The sequence below is a fragment of the Lucilia sericata genome, unplaced genomic scaffold (assembly GCF_015586225.1).
Source record: "Lucilia sericata isolate MDLA Ls3-8-SP2 unplaced genomic scaffold, ASM1558622v1 Contig001362F_arrow, whole genome shotgun sequence".
NCBI lineage: Eukaryota > Metazoa > Arthropoda > Insecta > Diptera > Calliphoridae > Lucilia > Lucilia sericata.
In genome coordinates, this window is record NW_023995306.1 from 92,501 (window position 1) to 115,694 (window position 23,194).

General features: G+C 32.7%; 1 protein-coding gene across 1 annotated transcript; it reads right to left on the bottom strand.

Moving 5' to 3' along the window:
* Nucleotides 1-3,295: 3,295 nt before the first annotated feature.
* LOC119611104 (glucose dehydrogenase [FAD, quinone]-like) lies at nt 3,296-5,379 on the bottom strand. The gene has a single exon (XM_037966572.1). The coding sequence runs from the start codon at nt 5,377-5,379 to the stop codon at nt 3,490-3,492; it is 1,890 nt and encodes a 629-aa protein (XP_037822500.1). The 3' UTR covers nt 3,296-3,489.
* Between the last annotated feature and the right edge of the window lie 17,815 nt (nt 5,380-23,194).

A 23,194-nucleotide genomic window follows, 5' to 3' on the forward strand; every position in this document is an offset into this window, starting at 1 on the left:
TGCCGTCTCCCTTGTCGTGTCCCTTCTCTCTTTTCCGAGTTAATCTTCTTCTTCTTCTTTTACTTTTTTCTCAAATTTTATGAATCTTCCTCCTTTTTCTATAAATTAATAAAAAAACTATACACAAAGAAGTTAAATTGAAAAAAAAAAAAATAATAATTAAAACACTTTAAGATGGTTAGTAAACATGACAGATATTAACACCCTCGATATAATAGAATTATATTTATTTTACCACCTAAATAATTATAGATATTTTAATTATTTAATTACGATAAATGTACAAATAAATATCATGTGAAAGATTTTTTATAAAAGATTAAAAAGTCATTAAACTATTGAATAGATCAAAACAAGCCATTGTTATGGAAATATATGGTGATTGATTTTTTTATTATTTAAACTTACTCTTGAGTTAAGTTTAGGAGTCTGGGTTGTTTATTTTTTTCTTTGTCTAATTAAACAATGTGTTTTTTAACAAACACTACAAGATAATAGCTATTAAACAAATAAACAATAATAAAGTTATGCATGGTTTATAAAATTGTTTAAAATTTTAAAAAGTTATACGCATGTCTATTTTAAAATGTCATTATTTGGGATCTTAACAAGGAAGTTTATTTGATTTTTTTTATAAAAAAAAATATATTAAATAATTCAGCTAATATTTGTATTTTGGTATTTTTTGCTTATTAGACATGAGTATGCAATTCTTGTTTTAATTTCATGTTCATTTATTTTTTATGAATAATTTTTTGAAAATCATAAGAATTTTTTCAGCAATAACATCTTATAATTTAGGAAGTTAGTGGTCTAGTACTTGTTATTTCAACTATAATTGATTTAACTATTTGTGAGTAAATGAAATAATTATTGGAATTTTTATTTTAATTTGTTTTAGAATTAATGATTAAGAGAAATTATAACTTGTAGAAGTCATTTATTGTTGATAATGTAAATTTATATAAAATTTGGTCAGATATTAATGGAAATATTTATTAAGTTTTAAAATCAAAGTACAAGTTTTGATGAGGTTAGTGTTCTAGTGTGGTAGACCGGAGGTCGTGAGTTCGATTGCAACCTGAGGCACTGTTAAAAGAGTGCACAAGTAGGCCGATAGGCGTACTAACTAACTAACTAACTAACTAACTAACTAACTAACTAACTAACTAACTAACTAACTAACTAACTAACTAACTAACTAACTAACTAACTAACTAACTAACTAACTAACTAACTAACTAACTAACTAACTAACTAACTAACTAACTAACTAACTAACTAACTAACTAACTAACTAACTAACTAACTAACTAACTAACTAACTAACTAACTAACTAACTAACTAACTAACTAACTAACTAACTAACTAACTAACTAACTAACTAACTAACTAACTAACTAACTAACTAACTAACTAACTAACTAACTAACTAACTAACTAACTAACTAACTAACTAACTAACTACTAACTAACTAACTAACTAACTAACTAACTAACTAACTAACTAACTAACTACTAACTAACTAACTAACTAACTAACTAACTAACTAACTAACTAACTAACTAACTAACTAACTAACTAACTAACTAACTAACTAACTAACTAACTAACTAACTAACTAACTAACTAACTAACTAACTAACTAACTAACTAACTAACTAACTACTAACTAACTAACTAACTAACCAACCAACTAACTAATTAACTAACTAATTAAATAACTTAAAAACCGTCTCTGGGAATTGGTACTCTTAACCAAAAGATATAAAATTTCGATCACCTCGATAAGATGGTATAGTTTAGATAATTGTCATCTAAGGACAATTTATGGATTGTCCTTAGATGAAACAATTCAAACGAATATTCATATACCCCTGTTAAGGTATCGAACACGATCGACGAATGAACTTTTTGACCTTGATAGAAATTCGTAAAGGCTTCTTAGAACCGATGTCGTTGAATAGGAACGATGTCGTCTAGTGAGAATTCGAATTTCACACCGATTTTGACATATTCAAGAATGCAAAGAGTCGTGTTGAAAGAACATCTCAGAAATCAGAAAGGTCGTTTAAGGAGGTTAACCATTGAGTTCGGTTTTGAGCCGTCTGCAGGACTGGATAGTTACATAGACGATGTGCTATCGTCTCCTCATCCTCATTCTGACAACTTCTGCCGAAGTCATTGATCCGAATCGTTACACAGAAGATGGTCTGCCGTCTTCTCTTTAACCTCATTCTGATAACTTCTGCAGAAGTAATTGTATGGAAGAGCAATATTCCTAGCATGGTTGCCAAATTTCAAGGCCTACATTCAAGGACAAGTTTAGATTTGGAGAACACACCAATCAGGGATTTAATAGCAGCTAGACTATCAGTATAAGTTCTTATATCCTTGTTCGATATCCGATAGTACTTTAGTCAATTTAACGCCATATTGATCGCTGAAGGATACCACAGTTATCTTTGAGTCTAAAAGAGATTTTAGGCCCAAATTCTTAAATGAAGCCGTTACCAACTTTCGTTCCTTTTGTTATTTTGGATCGTTATTATACTATTTTACTGAGAAAAATATTCCCCAAGTGAGACTCGAACTCAAGCCCGAAGAAATATTCAATTAATTATATAATTCTATAGTTTATGTAAGAAGTACGAGGTTTGGAATCGTCTGTTTAATTTTTGTTAAACGGGACCAAACTATAACTAGTTTGCGAAATTGATTATTGCTTTCAAACAGGTGCAATTAGACGATAGTGACAACATTTTGCATAATTTGGGTATCAATAATTATAGAAAAATAGAACTCGTTGAATATTGAAAAATGCAAATATATTTTTTTTATAAAATAAAATTACCTACCAATAGTCATGCCAATTATAAAAAATGCATAATTTTTCTTACAATTTTTATAACAATTTTATTTATTTAAATATTAAAGTTATTTTCTACATTAATAATAAAATAACTAAACAATTATATTTGCAAGTAAATACAAAGTAGTTAACAACTATAAATGTAAATAAAAAAATAAACATAAATAAATTATAACTAAAATAATTGCAATTAAAATTAACACATACATATAATTCGCTACTTAAAAATAAATAAAATAATAATAAAAAATAACGTCATAAGTGGCTCGTAAAACTGGAAAAAAGCGAATAAACAAAATGACTAATCGAAAACTATTACTAAATTATACAAATAATAGTAAAAACTAATTTTAAAAAAATTTTTAAACAAAAACTTATTTATGACACAATGGCAACTCTGAGTTTTTTTTACTCGTTTATATAGTTGTTTTTGTAAAGCTAATGCCCCCTGAATGTGAAAAATGCTATTACAACAATTTGTAATAGTAATAATGACAATATATAATTAATAACAAGTGGACAACCTTTGGTTAATGACAGTAATCAAATATTTGGAGGTCTCGAGAACTATACTCTGAAACATAGTTTAATTTATTTATGAGTTATTAAGCTGCGCTAACTTTTATTTACGATTTTGTATTCGGGATTATGGAACCAATCTTCTTTAATTAGATCGGCTCCCTTTTCAGCAATCATTATGACAGGGGCATTAGTGTTGCCACTACTAATGGTGGGCATTATGCTGGCATCTATAACTCTTAAACCTCTAACACCATAAACTCTTAATCTAGGATCTACTACGGCTTCAGGATCCCATGCAGGACCCATTTTAGCTGTACCACAGGGATGATATATAGTCATGGATATAGTACGGGCATGACAATCTAAATAATCATCGGAGAGAAATTTAAATTTCTTGCAATTGGGTAATGCTTTTTGCCATAAACGAGAACCAAACTGTTTGAAAACTTTGGCCTCGGCCACACGCAAAGCAATTTTGGCTCCCTCCACCAAGGTCTTGGCATCAAAAGGATCATCAAAGTAATTGGCATTGATTTTGGGATACTCAAAAGGATTGGCTGATCTTAGCTTAACCCAACCTCTAGAACGGGGTCTTAACAGTAAAGGCATTATAGTCCAAGTGTCCTTATTAGCTATGGGTTGGTAAACTTCTTGATAAACCGATTCCTTTAAACCCAATACCTTTTTAACACGAGCGCCATTATCTGAATTAATCGAAGCAGGAGCCATGTGAAATTGTATATCAGGCCAATCTATAGATCTATTAGAATAGGGTGTGTGCACAAAAGCTAAACCTTCTACACCTCCCAGAGTAGTCATGGGTCCCCGTTCTCTTAAGACATATTGGAAAGTTACAGCGGTGGGATTAAAACGATCCTGTACTATAGAAACGGGCTTATCGACCAGGAAAGATAAACCTCCCATACCCACATGATCTTGTAGATTTTCCCCTACCGGTAAATCTTGTAAAACCTTAATGCCATGTTGTTCCAAATGGGAACGTGGTCCTATACCCGATAACATCATTATCTGAGGCGTATTAATGGCACCAGCTGATAAAATGATTTCTCTTTTGGCGTACACTTTCATAACTTGACCATTCTTAACAAATTCTACTCCCTTGGCCCTCATAGTACCGGGTTCTATCAACAGCTTGGTAACTTGAGAATTCATGGATAAATGAAAATTGGGACGATTTCTAATGGGCCTTAAGAAAGCCTTGGCGGTACTACAGCGTGAACCTCTACGTATGGTACCCTGGGCTATCATAAAACCGGTTTGTATTTCACCATTAATATCACGATTTTCATAACCTATCTCAGTGCCAGCCTCTACAAAAGCCGCCACCAAAGGCGAATGCCAGGGTGATTCCTGCACAGTTAAGAGGCCACCCTTGCCATGATAAGGATTCTTATTCAAATAGGGATTGCGGTTATCTTCGGATTTCTTAAAGTATTTCAAAATGCTATCATAACCCCAACCGGGATTACCCAACGACTCCCAGTGATCATAGTCATGACGATTGCCTCTGACATACAGCATATAGTTTAAGACACTGGAACCACCCAATACCTTGCCACGCGGCCAATTACAGCGATTATTTTTCATGCCCAAACAGGCCTTATTCGAGGGTTCCGTTTTATACTGCCAATCCAATTTGCTCAACTGCAAATAAGCGGCCAGTGAGGGCACATCTGATATTTCATTTTCATCGGGTCCAGCTTCTATAAGTAAAACCTTCCATTTGCGCACTTCACTTAAACGATTGGCCACCACTGCTCCCGCGGAACCAGCACCCACCACTATAAAATCATATTCCCTGTATATATTCGTTTGATCGAAAACTCTCGATTCTGGATCCACATTATCGTATTTGTAATAGGTAATGGCGGCCAGTATTAGGGGAATAAGCCAGAGGCCCGTAGTTACCACACCAAAGGTGGATTTTATCACAGTCGTTATAAAGAGTAGATTTAGCACCATGTTAGTTTATGTTGTTGTTTTCGGTCGGGAAGCCTATTCTGGGTTTTTTAGGATTTCGTTATTTTGTTGTTTTTGTAGGGAATCAAAGTTTATTTTCTTTTGAGCTTTTACAGCTTTTTACGTTTGACCATTGTAGAATATAATCTCACAGAGAGAAATCTAAAAAGAGAAGGAGAGAATAAAATATAATTAATTATAACAGATTTTAAGAATTTTTTAAAATTAATTTAATATTTTTTAGATAATTTATTAACTAAAATGAATTTTAAATAATTAAACTAATTGAAAAATATATTTCTTTTCATTGCAGGTAAGATCTATTCAAAACTTAATATTCAAAAAAAGTTAGAAAGATTTTAAATCCCTGTGATAATGGGTTTATAGCTGATCTATTCTGGAATTATTTACATCGCATGCAGAATTCCTACAAATGTAAGAATCGAAATCAATTACACCTGAATAAAAATTATCGGTAAAGTAACTGTGAATTGCTCTATAATTGTCCCTTATCAATCATTATAAACCGATTTCATTCAAAACTTTAAACTACAACTTTCGACAAAAGTTATTTTTGTTAAGATCTCCATAAAAACATTTATTCAAATACTTTCCAATATCGTTTTCTAAAGCTTTTTCTTGTTTTGTCATTCAAGTCATTTGTATCACCATATTAAGTTACTTTTACTACGATTAATGGAAATTAATTAACAAAGATCTGTGTAAAGTGTTTTCGCATGTTTTCAGATTTTGTATATACTTACTATGGAATAGTTTAAATATTTATAAATGTTGTATTCTCTAGCTCGTGTTCTCATTTAAACCAGTTTGCAAAATTAATGCAAAAATATGTAAATTTAAATATTTGCTTGTATTTGCTTTAAAAATTAATCATAAAAACATGATGAAATAAATTCTGTAGATATTTTTGTTTCTAGGCCTGAAACATTAAGATAAAATGCAGACTTCTAAATAGAGTTCAATATACTTTAAAACAAAACTATAAAGAAGTTATGAGTTTTGCCATCAAAACTGAAGCAATACTAAAATGTAAATAAGATTTCTTGGATTTCAAATCACACATTTTTTAACTTAATTGCAAAGGTATTCATTACACCACCAAGCTTTCGAGAAGCTTACGACTATGTGCAAAATTTTCCGATATTCTCCTTATAATAATGTACAAATATGTCCTTTGACACTGTAGTTGTTTTAACTTCTTCTTACTAGACTAGACTATAGACTAGACCTTAGGCTAGATTGTATACTCGACTATAGACTGGACTACAGACTGGACTATAGACTAGACTATAGACTAGAATTAACTCTAGACTATACTATAGACTAGACTATAGACTGGACTATAAACTAGAATATAGACTAGACTATAGACTAGACTATAGACTGGACTATAAACTAGAATATAGACTAGACTATAGACTAGACTATAGACTAGACTATAGACTAGACTATAGACTAGACTAGAGACTAGACTAGAGACTAGACTATAGACTAGACTATGGGCTAGACTATAGACTAGACTATAGACTAGACTATGGACTAGACTATAGACTAGACTATAGACTAGACTATAGAGTAAACTATAGACTAGACTATAGACTAGAATATAGACTAGACTATAGACTAGACTAGACTATAGACTAGACTATAGACTAGACTATAGACTAGACTATAGACTAGACTATAGACTAGACTATAGACTAGATTATAGACTAGATTTTAGACTAGAGTATAGACTAGACTATAGACTAGACTATAGAATGGACTACAGTTTAGACTATATACTTACTAAATTATAGTCCATAGACTAGACTATAGACTAGACTATAGACTAGACTATATACTAGACTATAGACTAGACTATAGACTAGACTATAGACTAGACTATAGACTAGACTATAGACTAGACTATAGACTTGACTATAGACTAGACTATAGACTAGACTATAGACTAGACTGGACGATAGACTAGACTATAGACTAGACTATGGACTAGACTATAGTACTAGATTATAGACTAGACTATAACTAGACTATAGACTAGACTATGGACTAGACTATAGACTAGACTATAGACTAGACTATGGACTAGACTATGGACTAGACTATAGACTAGACTATAGACTAGACTATGGGCTAGACTATAGACTAGACTATAGACTAGACTAGACTATAGACTAGACTATAGACTAGACTATAGACTAGACTATAGACTAGACTAGACTATAGACTAGACTATAGACTAGACTATAGACTAGACTATAGACTAGACTATAGACTAGACTATAGACTAGACTATAGACTAGACTATAGACTAGACTATAGACTAGACTATAGACTAGACTATAGACTAGACTATAGACTAGACTATAGACTAGGCTATAGACTAGACTATAGACTAGACTATAGACTAGACTATAGACTAGACTATAGACTAGACTATAGACTAGACTATAGACTAGACTATAGACCTAGACTATAGACTAGACTATAGACTAGACTATAGACTAGACTATAGACTAGACTATAGACTAGACTGGACGATAGACTAGACTATAGACTAGACTATGGACTAGACTATAGACTAGATTATAGACTAGACTATAAACTAGACTATAGACTAGATTATAGACTAGACTATAGACTAGACTATGGACTAGACTATAGACTAGACTATAGACTAGACTATGGACTAGACTATGACTACTATAGACTAGACTATAGACTAGACTATAGACTAGACTAGACTATAGACTAGACTATAGACTAGACTATAGACTAGACTATAGACTAGACTATAGACTAGACTATAGACTAGACTAGACTATAGACTAGACTATAGACTAGACTATAGACTAGACTATAGACTAGACTATAGACTAGACTATAGACTAGACTATAGACTAGACTATAGACTATAGACTAGACTATAGACTAGACTATAGACTAGACTATAGACTAGACTATAGACTAGACTATAGACTAGACTATAGACTAGACTATAGACTAGACTATAGACTAGACTATAGACTAGACTATAGACTAGACTATAGACTAGACTATAGACTAGACTATAGACTAGACTATAGACTAGACTATAGACTAGACTATAGACTAGACTATAGACTAGACTATAGACTAGGCTATAGACTAGACTATAGACTAGACTATAGACTAGACTATAGACTAGACTATAGACTAGACTATAGACTAGACTATAGACTAGACTATAGACTAGACTATAGACTAGACTATAGACTAGACTATAGACTAGACTATAGACTAGACTATAGACTAGACTATAGACTAGACTATAGACTAGACTATAGACTAGAATTAACTCTAGACTATACTATAGACTAGACTATAGACTGGACTATAAACTAGAATATAGACTAGACTATAGGCTAGACTATAGACTGGACTATAAACTAGAATATAGACTAGACTATAGACTAGACTATAGACTAGACTATAGACTAGACTATAGACTAGACTAGAGACTAGACTAGAGACTAGACTATAGACTAGACTATGGGCTAGACTATAGACTAGACTATAGACTAGACTATAGACTAGACTATAGACTAGACTATAGACTAGACTATAGACTAGATTATAGACTAGATTTTAGACTAGACTATAGACTAGACTATAGACTAGACTATAGAATGGACTACAGTTTAGACTATATACTTACTAAATTATAGTCCATAGACTAGACTATAGACTAGACTATAAGACTAGACTATATACTAGACTATAGACTAGACTATAGACTAGACTATAGAACTAGACTATAGACTAGACTATAGACTAGACTATAGACTATAGACTAGACTATAGACTGACTATAGACTAGACTATAGACTAGACTAGAAGTTAGACTAATAGACTAGACTGGGACGATAGACATAGACCTAGAAGACTAGACTATGGACTAGACTATAGACTAGATTATAAGCAGACTATAAACTATAACTATAGACTAGACCATGGACTAGACTATAGACTAGACTATAGACTAGAACTATGGGCCTAGACTATAGACTAGACTATAGAACTAGACTAGACTAGAGGAACCCTAGACTATAACTAGACTATAACGAGACTAGACTAGACTATAGACTAGACGATAGACTAGACTATAGACTAGACTATAGACCTAGACTATAGACTAGACTATAGACTAGACTATAGACTAGACTATAGACTAGACTATAGACTAGACTATAGACTAGACTATAGACTAGCTATAGACTAGACTATAGACTAGACTATAGACTAGACTATAGACTAGACTATAGACTAGACTATAGACTAGACTATAGACTAGACTGGACGATAGACTAGACTATAGACTAGACTATAGACTAGACTATAGACTAGATTATAGACTAGACTATAAACGACTATAGACTAGATTATAGACTAGACTATAGACTAGACTATGGACTAGATATAGACTAGACTATAGACTAGACTATGGACTAGACTATGGACTAGACTATAGACTAGACTATAGACTAGACTATGGACTAGACTATAGACTAGACTATAGACTAGACTATAGACTAGACTAGACTAGACTATAGACTAGACTATGAGACTAGACTATAGACTAGACTATAGACTAGACTATAGACTAGACTATAGACTAGACTATAGACATAGACTAGACTATAGACTAGACTATAGACTAGACTATAGACTAGACTATAGACTAGACTATAGACTAGACTATAGACTAGACTAATAGACTAGACTATAGACTAGACTATAGACTAGACTATAGACTAGACTATAGACTAGACTATAGACTAGACTATAGACTAGACTATAGACTAGACTATAGACTAGACTATAGACTAGACTATAGACTAGGACTATAGACTAGACTATAGACTAGACTATAGACTAGACTATAGACTAGACTATAGACTAGACTATAGACTAGACTATAGACTAGACTATAGACTAGACTATAGACTAGACTATAGACTAGACTATAGACTAGACTATAGACTAGACTATAGACTAGACTATAGACTAGACTATAGACTAGACTATAGACTAGACTATAGACTAGACTATAGACTAGACTATAGACTAGACTATAGACTAGACTATAGACTAGACTATAGACTAGACTATAGACTAGACTATAGACTAGACTATAGACTATAGACTAGACTATAGACTAGACTATAGACTAGACTGGACTATAGACTAGACTATAGACTAGACTATAGACTAGACTATAGACTAGACTATAGACTAGATTATAGACTAGACTATAGAATGGACTACAGTTTAGACTATATACTTACTAAATTATAGTCCATTTTATATACTATACTATATTCTAGACTATAGTTAAGACTATAGTAAAGACTTTAGACTAGATTAAAGTCCAAATTGCAGACTATACTACTGTCCAGATAATATACTATACTATTGTCCAGACTATATACTAACTTATAGCTCAGATTATTGTCCAAACTATATAATTGATCAGAGTCCAGAATATAAGCTAGGCTATAGTTCAAGCTAAAGATCAAGCTATAGTTCATAGATTAGAAAATTATGAAACAAAATTAAAGTTCGAATTAAAAGACAATGGGAACTCTTGCGTTATATGGTTCCAAATTCTAAGTGAACCCGTTGGAAACCAAAACACATTTCGACATTCTGTACAATACTTCAGTATGTGTAGGAGGTCCAATTTTTCCAATTGGGGCAACAGACAAATTATAAAGGAACTTCGCTAAATTTTGAAAATTTTAATTAATGACAAGATAATGACTTAATCTTAGTCTAAAACAGGTATCGATAGAAAGTGACGATTAGTTTTTATATATCTGCGAAATTACGTATTTGTGAAATTAAGAAAGTTCAAAAGAGAGGGAGAGCCTACACCATATCTAAACAGATGATTAAGAAATGGTATCATTTAAAACATAGTTTTCTTAGACAACAGCGTTTTCAAGAAGAAGATAGGAGACTGCATGAATCAGATAATTATACCTCGATAAAGCAACTAAAGATGTATTGAAAATATTTTTAACTCCGAAGTGATGTTTTATCAGTTGCATTTCTTCTTGAGCCAGTCCGGACGTCAAGAATGCGATAATAATATTTAGAGAAATTGACTAGTGATATCTAAGTGGATCGTATATAGTCTGTTAAAGGTTTGAACTCTAAAGTGATATTGACCTATAGACAGCTCGGTTGTCTTTTAGATACATACCATTGGTGATCAACTGTTACTACTTGAGCAATAGTTCAAAAAGGTTTGGTAGGACTATTATGATCAAATTAACAAAATTATCTAGAATTGCTAGATAATTACAGTTTTGCATGACAGATAAAATGAAATTCATCTGGCAACCTTAAATTTCACACATGTTGCAAAATACTGGTACTTAAATAATTACTAGTTTGGTTCAAGTTTATTGGGTCGAGGTTAAAACCACACTGAATAGATTCTTATAAATTAAATTAAACTTTAGTCAATGTTAAGGTTTATTTAAGAAAAAATAACAAAAAAAAAGCTTAGAATATTTTAAAAGAAAACTTGTATTGAGTGAGTTAAATAAAAAACAATTTTAAACAAAATAAAAAAATTTATATAATATTAAAACAAAATGAAATAGAAATATAATTTAAAATTTATAAAATAAAAAGTTTATTAACCTTTAGCTTAAAAATAAAACTGAAATTTTACATTTAACAAAAAAAAAAAAAAAAAATAATAATAATAATTAATTATTAATATTAAATAGCTTATAACAAATAAATAATAGTCAAAAAACCGCTAGTTAAAATATTAAGACGAATTGAAAATTAGTCAATTCAAACGAAGAAAAAAACGAGAGTTAACGGAAGTATTTGTTTTAAAATAAAAACAATTTTAATAACGCGGAAGTTAAAACACATACTAACTAACAGCTAATACAATACAATAACGGCATGTCACAGCACTTGACCCAGTTAATTGATAGTTTTCAAGATGTTGTTGCTAGAGTTGATTTTTCTTATCATGTGTATTTTGAAATAACCTTTTCGGATAGTGTGTGTTTAAAAATTTATATTGTTGAAAATTAATTTTTTAACAATTTTTAATTTTGTTTCAAATTGTTGAAAAGTTATTTCTTTTGTCGTTTAATCTTAAAAGGGTTTCAATATTTATAGCAATTTTTGCTTTAGTTTCAAAAAGAGTGAGTAGTTTTTACTCTCTTATATTTCGAAAAATATATATGATTCATTTGTATATTGCATAAAAAAATCAATGAACTTTTAGAGTAAAGTACGTTAGGCCTGCGTAGGAATACATTAATTTGATCACGTACTAATCAAGTTTTCGATGGATGTATTTCTTCAAATTTACATAACAAAAGACCAATAGGAAATTTAATGAAAATTATTATTAAGAATGAAATTTTAAATCTATATAAACATAAATATTAAATGTCGCATATCTCAGAAACTGCGACAGCTAGAATCTTTTTACTAAAATGGGCTGACTAGCTCTAGTGGGCGTGGCATTACGTTAGTATATCTGAAAAACTATATCAGTTACAATCCTTTATTATAAATATGAGTATTTATAACAAAAATGGGCGGACTAGAAAAAGTGGGAGTGGCACCTCCCATATGAATTAAATGCAAAAAATCGTATATCGGAGAATATTTTAGATTGGAATCCTCAAATTCTGCACGAACCACTTTGAAATTGATATGAAAATTTGGAAAAAGAAGGCTGTACTAGAATTAGGGGGTGTGGTACTTCCCATAAGAATTAAATACAAAAATTCCTATAGCTTGGAAACCATTAAAGCCAGGATCTTCAAATTTTGTACGGGTTACATTGAAATCCATATGAACGTTTCAAAAGAAATTGGAGAACTGGCAATTGTGGACGTTCTCCACCTCTCTGTGCAAGAATATCCTAATCTGCGCCGGCGGAACAATCACACAGAAGTTGTTGTATCGATTCTTCTTTTACGTCTAAACAACCGCTAGAGTAATTGTAACGTGGATAGCCCTTACGATCTAACACACCTTCAATTCCTACGTCCAACTGCTAAAAATATCAATGTTTTTTTCTGTGAAAGTTGAAGCCTCAGCCTTTTGGATATTATGGAAAAATTGGCATCTAAGTTCAGGCAGAGAATGAATGCAATTGACAATATATTTCGATATAATTCCATTTGGTGTTGAGAGCCATACTGATTCCCGCTTTGAAAATGCAAGGACTATAGTCTAGTCTAGAAGAGTTATGTACTACGCGGAGACCTTTGTAGAGAAGAGAGAGTTCGAAAAGGAAATTTCAATATTATACCTTTGGAATTGAGAGTCATACAGATTTAGAAGGTTTACGTGCCATGAGAAACAATTCCACTCTTAGACCGCAGTAGTCCATTGTGAAGAGACTATAGTAGAGTTTATGGTTAAGAAACTATAGGTATAACTCCACTCGATAAGCGCTGCAGTCCTGCAGTTAGATAGGAAAGAAGAAATTTCGATCTTATTACATTGAAATGAAGAGCCATACTGGTTTTCTCTTTAAAAATGTTGAATGTTATAGTGGAGATTGGAAAGGTTGTGTGCCATGGGGAACAACTTCACTTTTACAACGCAGTAGTCCATTATAAAGAGAAAGAGAGTGTGAGATATGAAAGAATAAATTTCGATCTTATTAAGTTGGAATTGAGAGTCCCACTGGTTTCCTCTTTGAAAATGTTGAAGGTGTAACTATAGTCGAGTTTAAGGTTAAGAAGGGTTATGTATCTTAAGGTACAGCTCCACTTTAAAAACCGCTGAGGTCCTTTGTGCAAAGAGAAGTAACAGAAAGAGGGAGAAACATGGAACAGTACTATGTGAGAACAGAAGTGAGAAAAGAATACTCTCTACAGTCTACTAATCAAAAAGCAAACTTGTTCTCTTGATAAAACCTAACAGATTGCATGGCTTACACTTTGTAATACTCCCTAGTTTGCCGTGGTTCCGTTTTCCTAGCACCTTTTGTCTCAGATCGCTGTGGGCAATTGTGTAGAGAGAATTAACTGAGAAAAGGAAAGATATGAAACAGGTTTCAAATTTCGAAGTAGCATAAGCGAGAAAGGAGGTCAGAAAGCTCGCTTTAGTTTACGAATAAAAAAGCCCTGTGGTTTTCATTATTCCAAGAGGCCTTATGTGATTATCTCATCCATATTTTTAATTCAGTCCTCGTTGCGTCCAAATGTTTTTGCTTTGATTAGGTTAACTACCTCGAGCTCCCATCCATTTTTAGCTAGTACTACTTCTCCAATGTCTCCCTCTATTAAGATCTAGATTCGAACTTTGTCTTGCAAGTTCGTCCGATACCTCAGTATCAGTTGCTTAGGAACTGTTTATAGGTCAATCTTCCCTATTCAATAAATCTATTGGAGGTGGCTGTCTAAGTCAAAGCTCTTATTCTATGATCTGAAATGGAACTGATCCTGTAGGAGCCTTATTGCTTTCCACAACGCTATGATCTTCACTACAATAATACATTTAAAAGCTACGTATCCCTCAATTAATACTCCCCCTCAAACGGTTTATCGGATCCAAGCCAATCTGTCCTTTTCAAAAGCCTTATTGGAAGTGTCTCTCCGGAGTCTAAAGTCATAATTTTACGATTTGGAAAATATTTCGGATAAACTCCGATCAAGTAAAATTGCTTCGTAAACTTTTCGTTTAACTAACGAATACTCATGAAGTTTCAGTAAGTTCCTAGCGACCGTACTCGTTATATAGAGTTCAATAAAGAACAGTTAGTATAGTATTGTGGTGTACTTCTAATATTACTCGTGATAGTCGATAGTTAGAAGTTATTTTTCCATATTAGCAATAAGGAAAAATAGTTGATTAGGTTCTTAACAGATGTTTATTGTTTACAAAATAGGGAGCAGGTCACAGTTAAAATTTTGATTGACGGATGGGGGTAAATCAATTTTTAAAATCTTCTTCATTTAAATTTCCTATTAAACATTCCATTTCAAGTTGATCATTCACAAAAAAAGATGTAATCATTTATACATGAATTAAATGATCATTAAACCGCTCCTTATTTACATAATAATAATTTATACCCCATTTGGAAATCCCACTTTTGTTACTAAATTTAAATTTGTCTACAATCCTCCGCCCAAAAAAACAGGTCTATTGCAAAACTTTATTCGCAAAAGAACCAACACACATCAAGGTGTGTCTAGGAGCAAAAACAAAAACATATAGTTTTTTTTTTATAATTAACCTTGAATAATGTTCTAAATTTTAAAAGATTATTTAATAATGATAATCACAAAATATTTCATTGTCTACTTGACTAGAATTTTAAGCAAAAACAATAAATTTATGGCACAAAGTTTACATATAAATGAGTTAAGTTTTACTAAATCCCCCTTCCACAACAAAAAGAGTCCCTTATGAAAGTTAGCTTGAAGACAGGTGCCGCGCCACAGGCCACAGAAAACATTAAAAACATGTTTTTCCGTTAAACTTTTATTATTCAAAATAAACAGGTAAGAAAGTATAGTCGGGCGTGACCGACCATATGATACCCTACACCAGTTATGAATATTAAATGAGATTTATTTTTCATAATAATTCATTGTTCCGATACATTTAAGCAATTTATGGATGAAAAACTAATTTTCTGAAAGAGGCTTTATATGGGGGCTAGGGACAAATATGGACCAAGCCCGATAAAGTTTTGTAAATATATTTATATAATATTTATTTGTGCTGAATTTTATCGCGATATTTGTGTTTATAAGTAATTTTCGGAAGGGGACTTTTTATGAGAGCCAGAATCAAATAAGGCCCGATCTTTATGAAATTTGGCAAAGTCATCAAGGCTTGTATAAAACTTAGTTGTGCCGCTTTTTATCGATATACAGGTATATTTAACATAATTATAAGCTCAGAAGCAGAGATACAAGCCGATGCAAAATGATCGGCGGCGGCGGCGCAACAATTTTAGGTCGGCGGCGGCGGCTAAATTGTCGGCTCAATTTAACATTTTCTTCAGAAATTGACCTTATAAGCGTTTATTATATTGAAAAATCTCTGTATAATAGTCTGTTATATAGAAACCTGTCTCTATATAAGTTTTTTCTGCAGAAAATGGACATTATATAGTAGTTATCACTATTTTAATATTAGCACAATATTGTGTGGCATCTCTTTTGAATTTGCCATAAGAATTTAAAATAGTGGCAACTCTGTTCAAATTGGTGAAATTATTTTCTGAAAGACATGTGCGATTGCAATCTTTATCAGCGGCTACGTTTAAGCCCGGCTTAGCCTTTGAGCCGAAAGAAGTCGGCGGCGGCTTGCTAAATATTACCGGCGGCCAACCGCGGCCGATTTGAGCCGTCTCGGCTTGTATCTCTTCTCAGAAGCCCTTTTCGGGGGGTTCTGTTGTGTGGGGGCTAGGTGAAATAATGGACCGATTATAACCATTTTCATTAGGCTTCGTCCTTGGGTCAAAAAAAGTTGAAAATTGCGACCTGTACCTTGCGACTAAGAAAACGATTCTAAGCCGATTGGTATACTTTAAGGTGGATATAGGACGAATATTTTTGTATGTTACAAACATCAGCACAAACAAAATATACCCTCCTCACTAAAGTAGTGTAGGGTATAAAAACACAAAGAAGAAGTTGTGGATTAAATTTAAATAATTTGATAAATTAGAAGAAAAAAGACATAAAATAAAAACAAAACGAATATTTTCAAAACAGATTGAAGACATAATGGTATTCGTTTAAATGAACTTTAAGGTGTGAAATAGGGGATAAAAGGGGGATTTCTAAAGAGAATTCCAAAGTAGCTATATATATACAGAGAAAACAGATTCGCTGCGGTAAGCGAAAAAAGTTTTTAATTATTCCATTGAAACTGAAACTGTTTTCTTTAAACAGTTGTAATTTCGTTTAAATTACAGATATTTATATCTAGAAACCATCAACAGATAGTGAAAGTTTTACAACTTTGCATATTCAAAACTTGAAACCCCCCAAAAAAATGTTGTCACACTATGAAACGGAACTCTTTCGTTTATATATATTTTTTTCAAAACCTTTATGTCTGCCTTAAGTTCTGCCAAATCAAGTTTTCAATTCGCAAGTCATTTATTAAAATATTTGATTTCTTTCTATTATTATAAATTATTAAGAATTAATTTGTTTAAATAAGTTTTTTTAATCAAATAAGTGTGTCGCTTAAGATGACTAGTGGTGAATTCTAAAAAAAAAATCTATTTAAATTCGCATTGAACGTTAAGCATAAGAAACTATGAATAAAATTAATGAAGATAATATACAAGTTTTTTTTTGTGAACTTTAACAAAAGAAATTAAGAAAAAAAAAAACTTCTAGAATATCGATAAAAAATGATGAATAATTTTGTTTGACTTTATTAACGATCAATGCTGACAGTCAGACCGGACGATTATATTCAGTCGGAAGATTGCTGTTGTTAGTGAAAGGGAACAGAAAAAAACTGAGACAGTTGCAAAACTTTGAACTTTAGTTTTGAAAATCCCTACAAAATTACACAGGTTGCCTATCTTAATGTTCATAGACAAAGTCAATTGCTCTTTGATAGGATGTTTAGAAGAGGTCAAAGACTGAATTTGCTTCTTGGTAAAATTATTTTTGTTAATTGGCATCACTGATGCTTATCCTTTTAAGCCGACGCGCCATACGTTGGTTCAGATAGAACATTATGCTCCAGCGAAACATTAGGATATACATTTGTGGGACACAGACCGAATAGAATGGATCATTGGATCTGCATTTAAAATTTAGATACATAGATCTACTACCTATTGCTCTTTCCCATCACAGCACTAGCTTTCAGGCGAAAGTCGGTAGCATCACAGAATGTATAAACTCAGATTCCGAAATATACTGCCTAAAGCTCTTTCCGATTACTGCAATAGCTTCAAGCAGACGTGTGTATCTTTGCCCATGAGGTCGAGACATTGATCCAGTCTGAAGATCGTAGTTAAGCGAAACGTTATTGTAACTACTCATGGGAAACTATTGTTACATGACGGCTCGTAAATGGAAGACAGATCCTTGGATATACATATATTGTTGCAAATACAGATTCCTAGATCTACTACCCACTGTTCTCAACGATCGCATGTAGAAGTCTGTAGAATGTTTAAAACTGAATAGATTGAACATAAGGTCTTTAGCCAGATGTTAAAGTGGACGATATCGGTCGATAAGGTCGATCAGGTTAAAGTCTTCACCACCATCTAACTCGTGTATAGTTCATAGAGCTTATGTACTTTGTTCAAAGAGATGGAAACTTTTCAATCATAGATAATCCCTTTAAAGACAATTTAGTCCGAGGATAGAATGATGATAAGTATTCTGACAGGACACAACATTATTATATGGTATATACCAGTGGAATCAATCAATTGTAGAGCAGAGAGGAAATTTTTTATCATTTCCATGCATTAAAGTTTTTATTGAAAAATTCTAAGAAAGTTTGATCAGAAGAATGAGTTTTAGGAACATCTAAATGGAATTAAGCCATCCGTTCGTCTAGTTGGATGATTTCGTCAACCGAAAATTTAAGTAAAGTAGTCGGGATAGAACATAAACTTTGACAAACTATATTATAATTTCCAATTCCGGAAATGGTAAAAAAGAAATTCATCAGTTTTAGTGGAAAACCCGAAAGAGAGCTTTCATGATTCTAGCATAGAAATCGGCCGAAATATCAGCAATTTCACCTTCGGTGTTGACCAGGAGCTCTTAAATAAAATAAGTCGCCTATTCTGTTATGTCCAGCGAAAATTGGCGTAGGGTCACGCAATGTAGTTGCGAACGAACATGAACTTTTGATAAGATGATGGCAGAGTAAGTGAGTGATCTTGGCAGCTCCTGCATAAGTTATTACTGGGTAAGTTAAGCCTTCTTGCATTGAACCCGAATGGCCAGTCACCACTGCCGTTAAGTTCCGTAGATTTCTACTCAGAATATGATGAAGGGCTTGAGATCGTTGGGGAGGCCACATGATCCTCGCCTGTCCGCAGGTTGCCTCATTCAACCATCTGCATTGCGCAAAATCATATACATAGTTTTTTACGTATAGAGCGTTTGCATGTTGAAAGCGGAGTGCCGACAAAGTGGTCGCTGATGTCCTGGAATCCAATACAGTCCTATTTTGGAATGTTTCTCCATATCATTTAAGGATGTCCGGCATTATAGGTCTAAGATTGATGTTGTCTAAACACCACTTAGAGCCCTTAGGAATGCCTGGCTGTCGGTATATATTCGAATATGAACACCGTATATTCGGTAAAACCTGAGCCAGTTTGAAGCGCGTTTTATGGGTGATAACTCAGCCTGAAGAACGCTATATTGCACACCGTAAGTTTCGAGAATTGGTAAAATGAAAATATATCAAACTTAATGGCTAAACCGATAAACTTTTCATGTTACGAAGTTTAAAACAGGTTTGATAACGGCTTCGTTTGAATATAGTCCGATAAAAACCTTTAATGAATTTTAACTCATTTTACTTTGAATTGTACGACATATATGTTGATACGGTCCGTTTATATAGGTTTATAACTAATATTCTGTTTAAAAGATTGGAAGGTAAGATTATCCTCTCGAGTTAAAATGAAGATGACCAAGATTGTGGAAATTTGACATAACAACATGTTTTCCTATAGGAATTTTTGAAGTCGTAAAAGTTTGTGGATCCATCATCACAAATATTCAGGAATAATATACTTCCGATCTTTGCTACCGAAATAAGGTCTTGTCGACAAAACTGATTTCATACAGAGCATAATACAATATTGTCCTTTAAGTAAGGAGAAATAGAGACTTAGAAGTTATTTTTAGCTGATGGTCGAAAATGGACTTATATTAATAAAGTGTTAATTTTCCAAAATTCTGATCCATCACAGAAGTTCCAACTCAATATTGGCCTTGAGGTAAAGTTTCTCTAAACATGCTCATCTGATGATTAAGAATAACCTTTGGGGTAGAAATAAAGGGAACATTTTCACAAAATGTCCGATATTTTAACATTCAGATTCAGTAGCAAGACCTTCTTAGAGAGATTTCTGAAGTTGCAATCGTTCACCAAAACATTTACCCATGTCATAGTTCAAACTCAGTGGGATCTTAGACATTGAGTAACTAAAAATACAACATTTTGGATCTGTGCTACCGTTAAAAGGGTCTATAGAATATAACTTATGATTATGTATTTGATGCAGGAGATCATACTCAATTCTATCCATGACGTAAGAGATTTGAGGTCACACTCGGCTAATGATCAAGAATGACCTTTCGGGTATCATTAAGGTGACAATATGTCAATTTTGCTGTCATTATTGTAGTATACGATTGCTTACGTAATTTTTGTTGATATTTTATATAAATATTTATAAATTAATCCATTTCTTACACAAACAAGTTTATTAACAATAAGAAAATAGAAAGACGTTCGTGGTCCATAGTATGCACATTTAGAACGTAACTAATACAGTTAATTAAAGCAATCTTCTTTCATTTTTAGTTTAAAAGAAAATTAATATAAAACCCATAAAGCAAAGTTGAAAAAAACCTATAATAGACGTACAAAGTCCATTTATTGATCTTTAACAATTTAAAAGAACTTTAAAAAAACTTTAAAACTTTTAAATTATTAAAATCAATGATATAATATTAACATTCATATTAATTTTACAATCATAGTCTGGCAATTTATTAACATTCATTTTAACGCATTAATAGTCCAATTTAAAAATCTCCCCAACCTTTTGATTTGGACCAGCTGAACAAGTATTTTGTTTTATCAAAAACCGCCTGTAATAATAAAAAAGTTTTGTTTTGGTTGTCTGTCTATTTCAAACAAGTTCTAATCACCCAAAAAGTGTAACTTACCAATCAACTAACAAACAAAAAAAATGTTGTGTTAATTTAACAATTTAGTTAGATTTATTGAGATTTAATAGAATGTGGTAAATGTGTGGCCAGACAATTCTTCCGGTATGTAGTTTTTTTTCTTCTAAATTTCAAGTTAAACTAATTAAGAAGAAGGTTAGTTGGATATGTGTTAAATATTAAAGTTCTGTTTAAAAAAAGCGAGCAGCATGTTATGATGTAAAATTATCGGAAATTAGATAAACTAATTATATAGTTGTAATACAATGTGTTTTATGTTCAAGATATATTTTACGGTTCTTCAAATTGAAATCTTATGCAGAATATACATAACATCGTGTAAGAGATAATTGAAGTTTTTTCTTGGGGACTACTCAACATTGACTTTTCAAATATTTAAATAAGCGCTGACTTACGAAGTTTTTGTAATATGAGAAAATTCGCTAAGGTCTCTCTCAAATTTGCTCCGTTTTCCAGGATGATGTTTAAAAAATGTTTTACATGATTTGGATTTTAATTTCAATGTCAGTTTTTGAAAAGACGATATTTGGGTGCGATGACAGTATCTCCCATTTCAGAAGGGTCTTCATTGAACGCAAAACTAAGAAATATCCTTCCCTTCTCTGATAGTTTCTGTGTTCTCTATAGGAAACTATTTCCCTTCAATAAAAGGAGTGGTCAAGGTATTCTGGTCCAATTGCCTCATTGTAAGTCTGCCTGAATCCTCCAGCAGCATCTATTCCCACAATGACTTAACTTACCTGGCCGTTGGTTAGAAATCCAAAAAGTTCATCAGGACAAAATGGAAGAAAAAGAAAAAAGCAGTGTGATGTGTTGAATACTAACGCAACCCAGTATAGTCAAGTATCTTCACTGGACCTTAGTTAGTTAGTCACATACTGGCTGGCTGAATGTAAAAACAGTACAAAACGTAGTTGTTCCTCGAGTGGCGAGACACTTCTGGACTTCCCTCTAAGTTGCGCCAAAGTTGCATATGTATAAACTTCTTTTGATTCCAATGGCAAATGGTCGGCTAAGTCATCTCTTCCTTCAGTCATATCTAAGATCAGTATTGGAATCTTCCTGTACAGGGACTGTACCATTCTCTGCATAGTCTAGAAATCAACTGACATCGATTCGACACATTTTATGGTCTCACTGAGCGACTCAGATGATCTTGGAGGCGGACCGCCTTTGCAAAACCACTTCTCTTGAAGTAACGTGCCTATGAGTATTTGCCTTGGCCGAATCGGCTTGATATGATGTCGTTTGAAAACCCGAAAACTTGTTCACAATTCCCAAATGCATAACAGATACCATGGTCGTTACCAGGCCATACGAAGCTATAGTTGTCCCCAAAAAGGGGATTTTATGGCTTATTGCCAATACGGATCCCTGCAGCTTGAGGAGAAGATTAGAGATACCTCGGCTTTTGTTTGCTGCAACCAGCCTTGCTGCCATATACTTACTTTTGCACCTGTCATTTCGAGGATTCCCCACACCTGTAGGCTCAGTGTTGGAATCCTCCTGTACTGGGGCTGGACCATTCTATGCCAAGTCCAGAAATCAACCGATATCGATTTGGCTCAAAAAAAACAAACTTTAAAGTGGTTTGCCACTACAAAGCATTTCGCATCTAGAATAATATAGCTTCACGTTCTAAACCACCTGCAATTCTTACAGGAGAGGACCCCTAGAGGATATGTTACCTTGATGAATCTTTCTCCATCTTGGTGTTATTGCAATCCTGCCTCAAGTCTGCCTTTAAACTGCTGATGATCAAATATATTCTGGGTCTTTTCTTGGAATGATATGACATGGGGTCGAACGAGAGAACA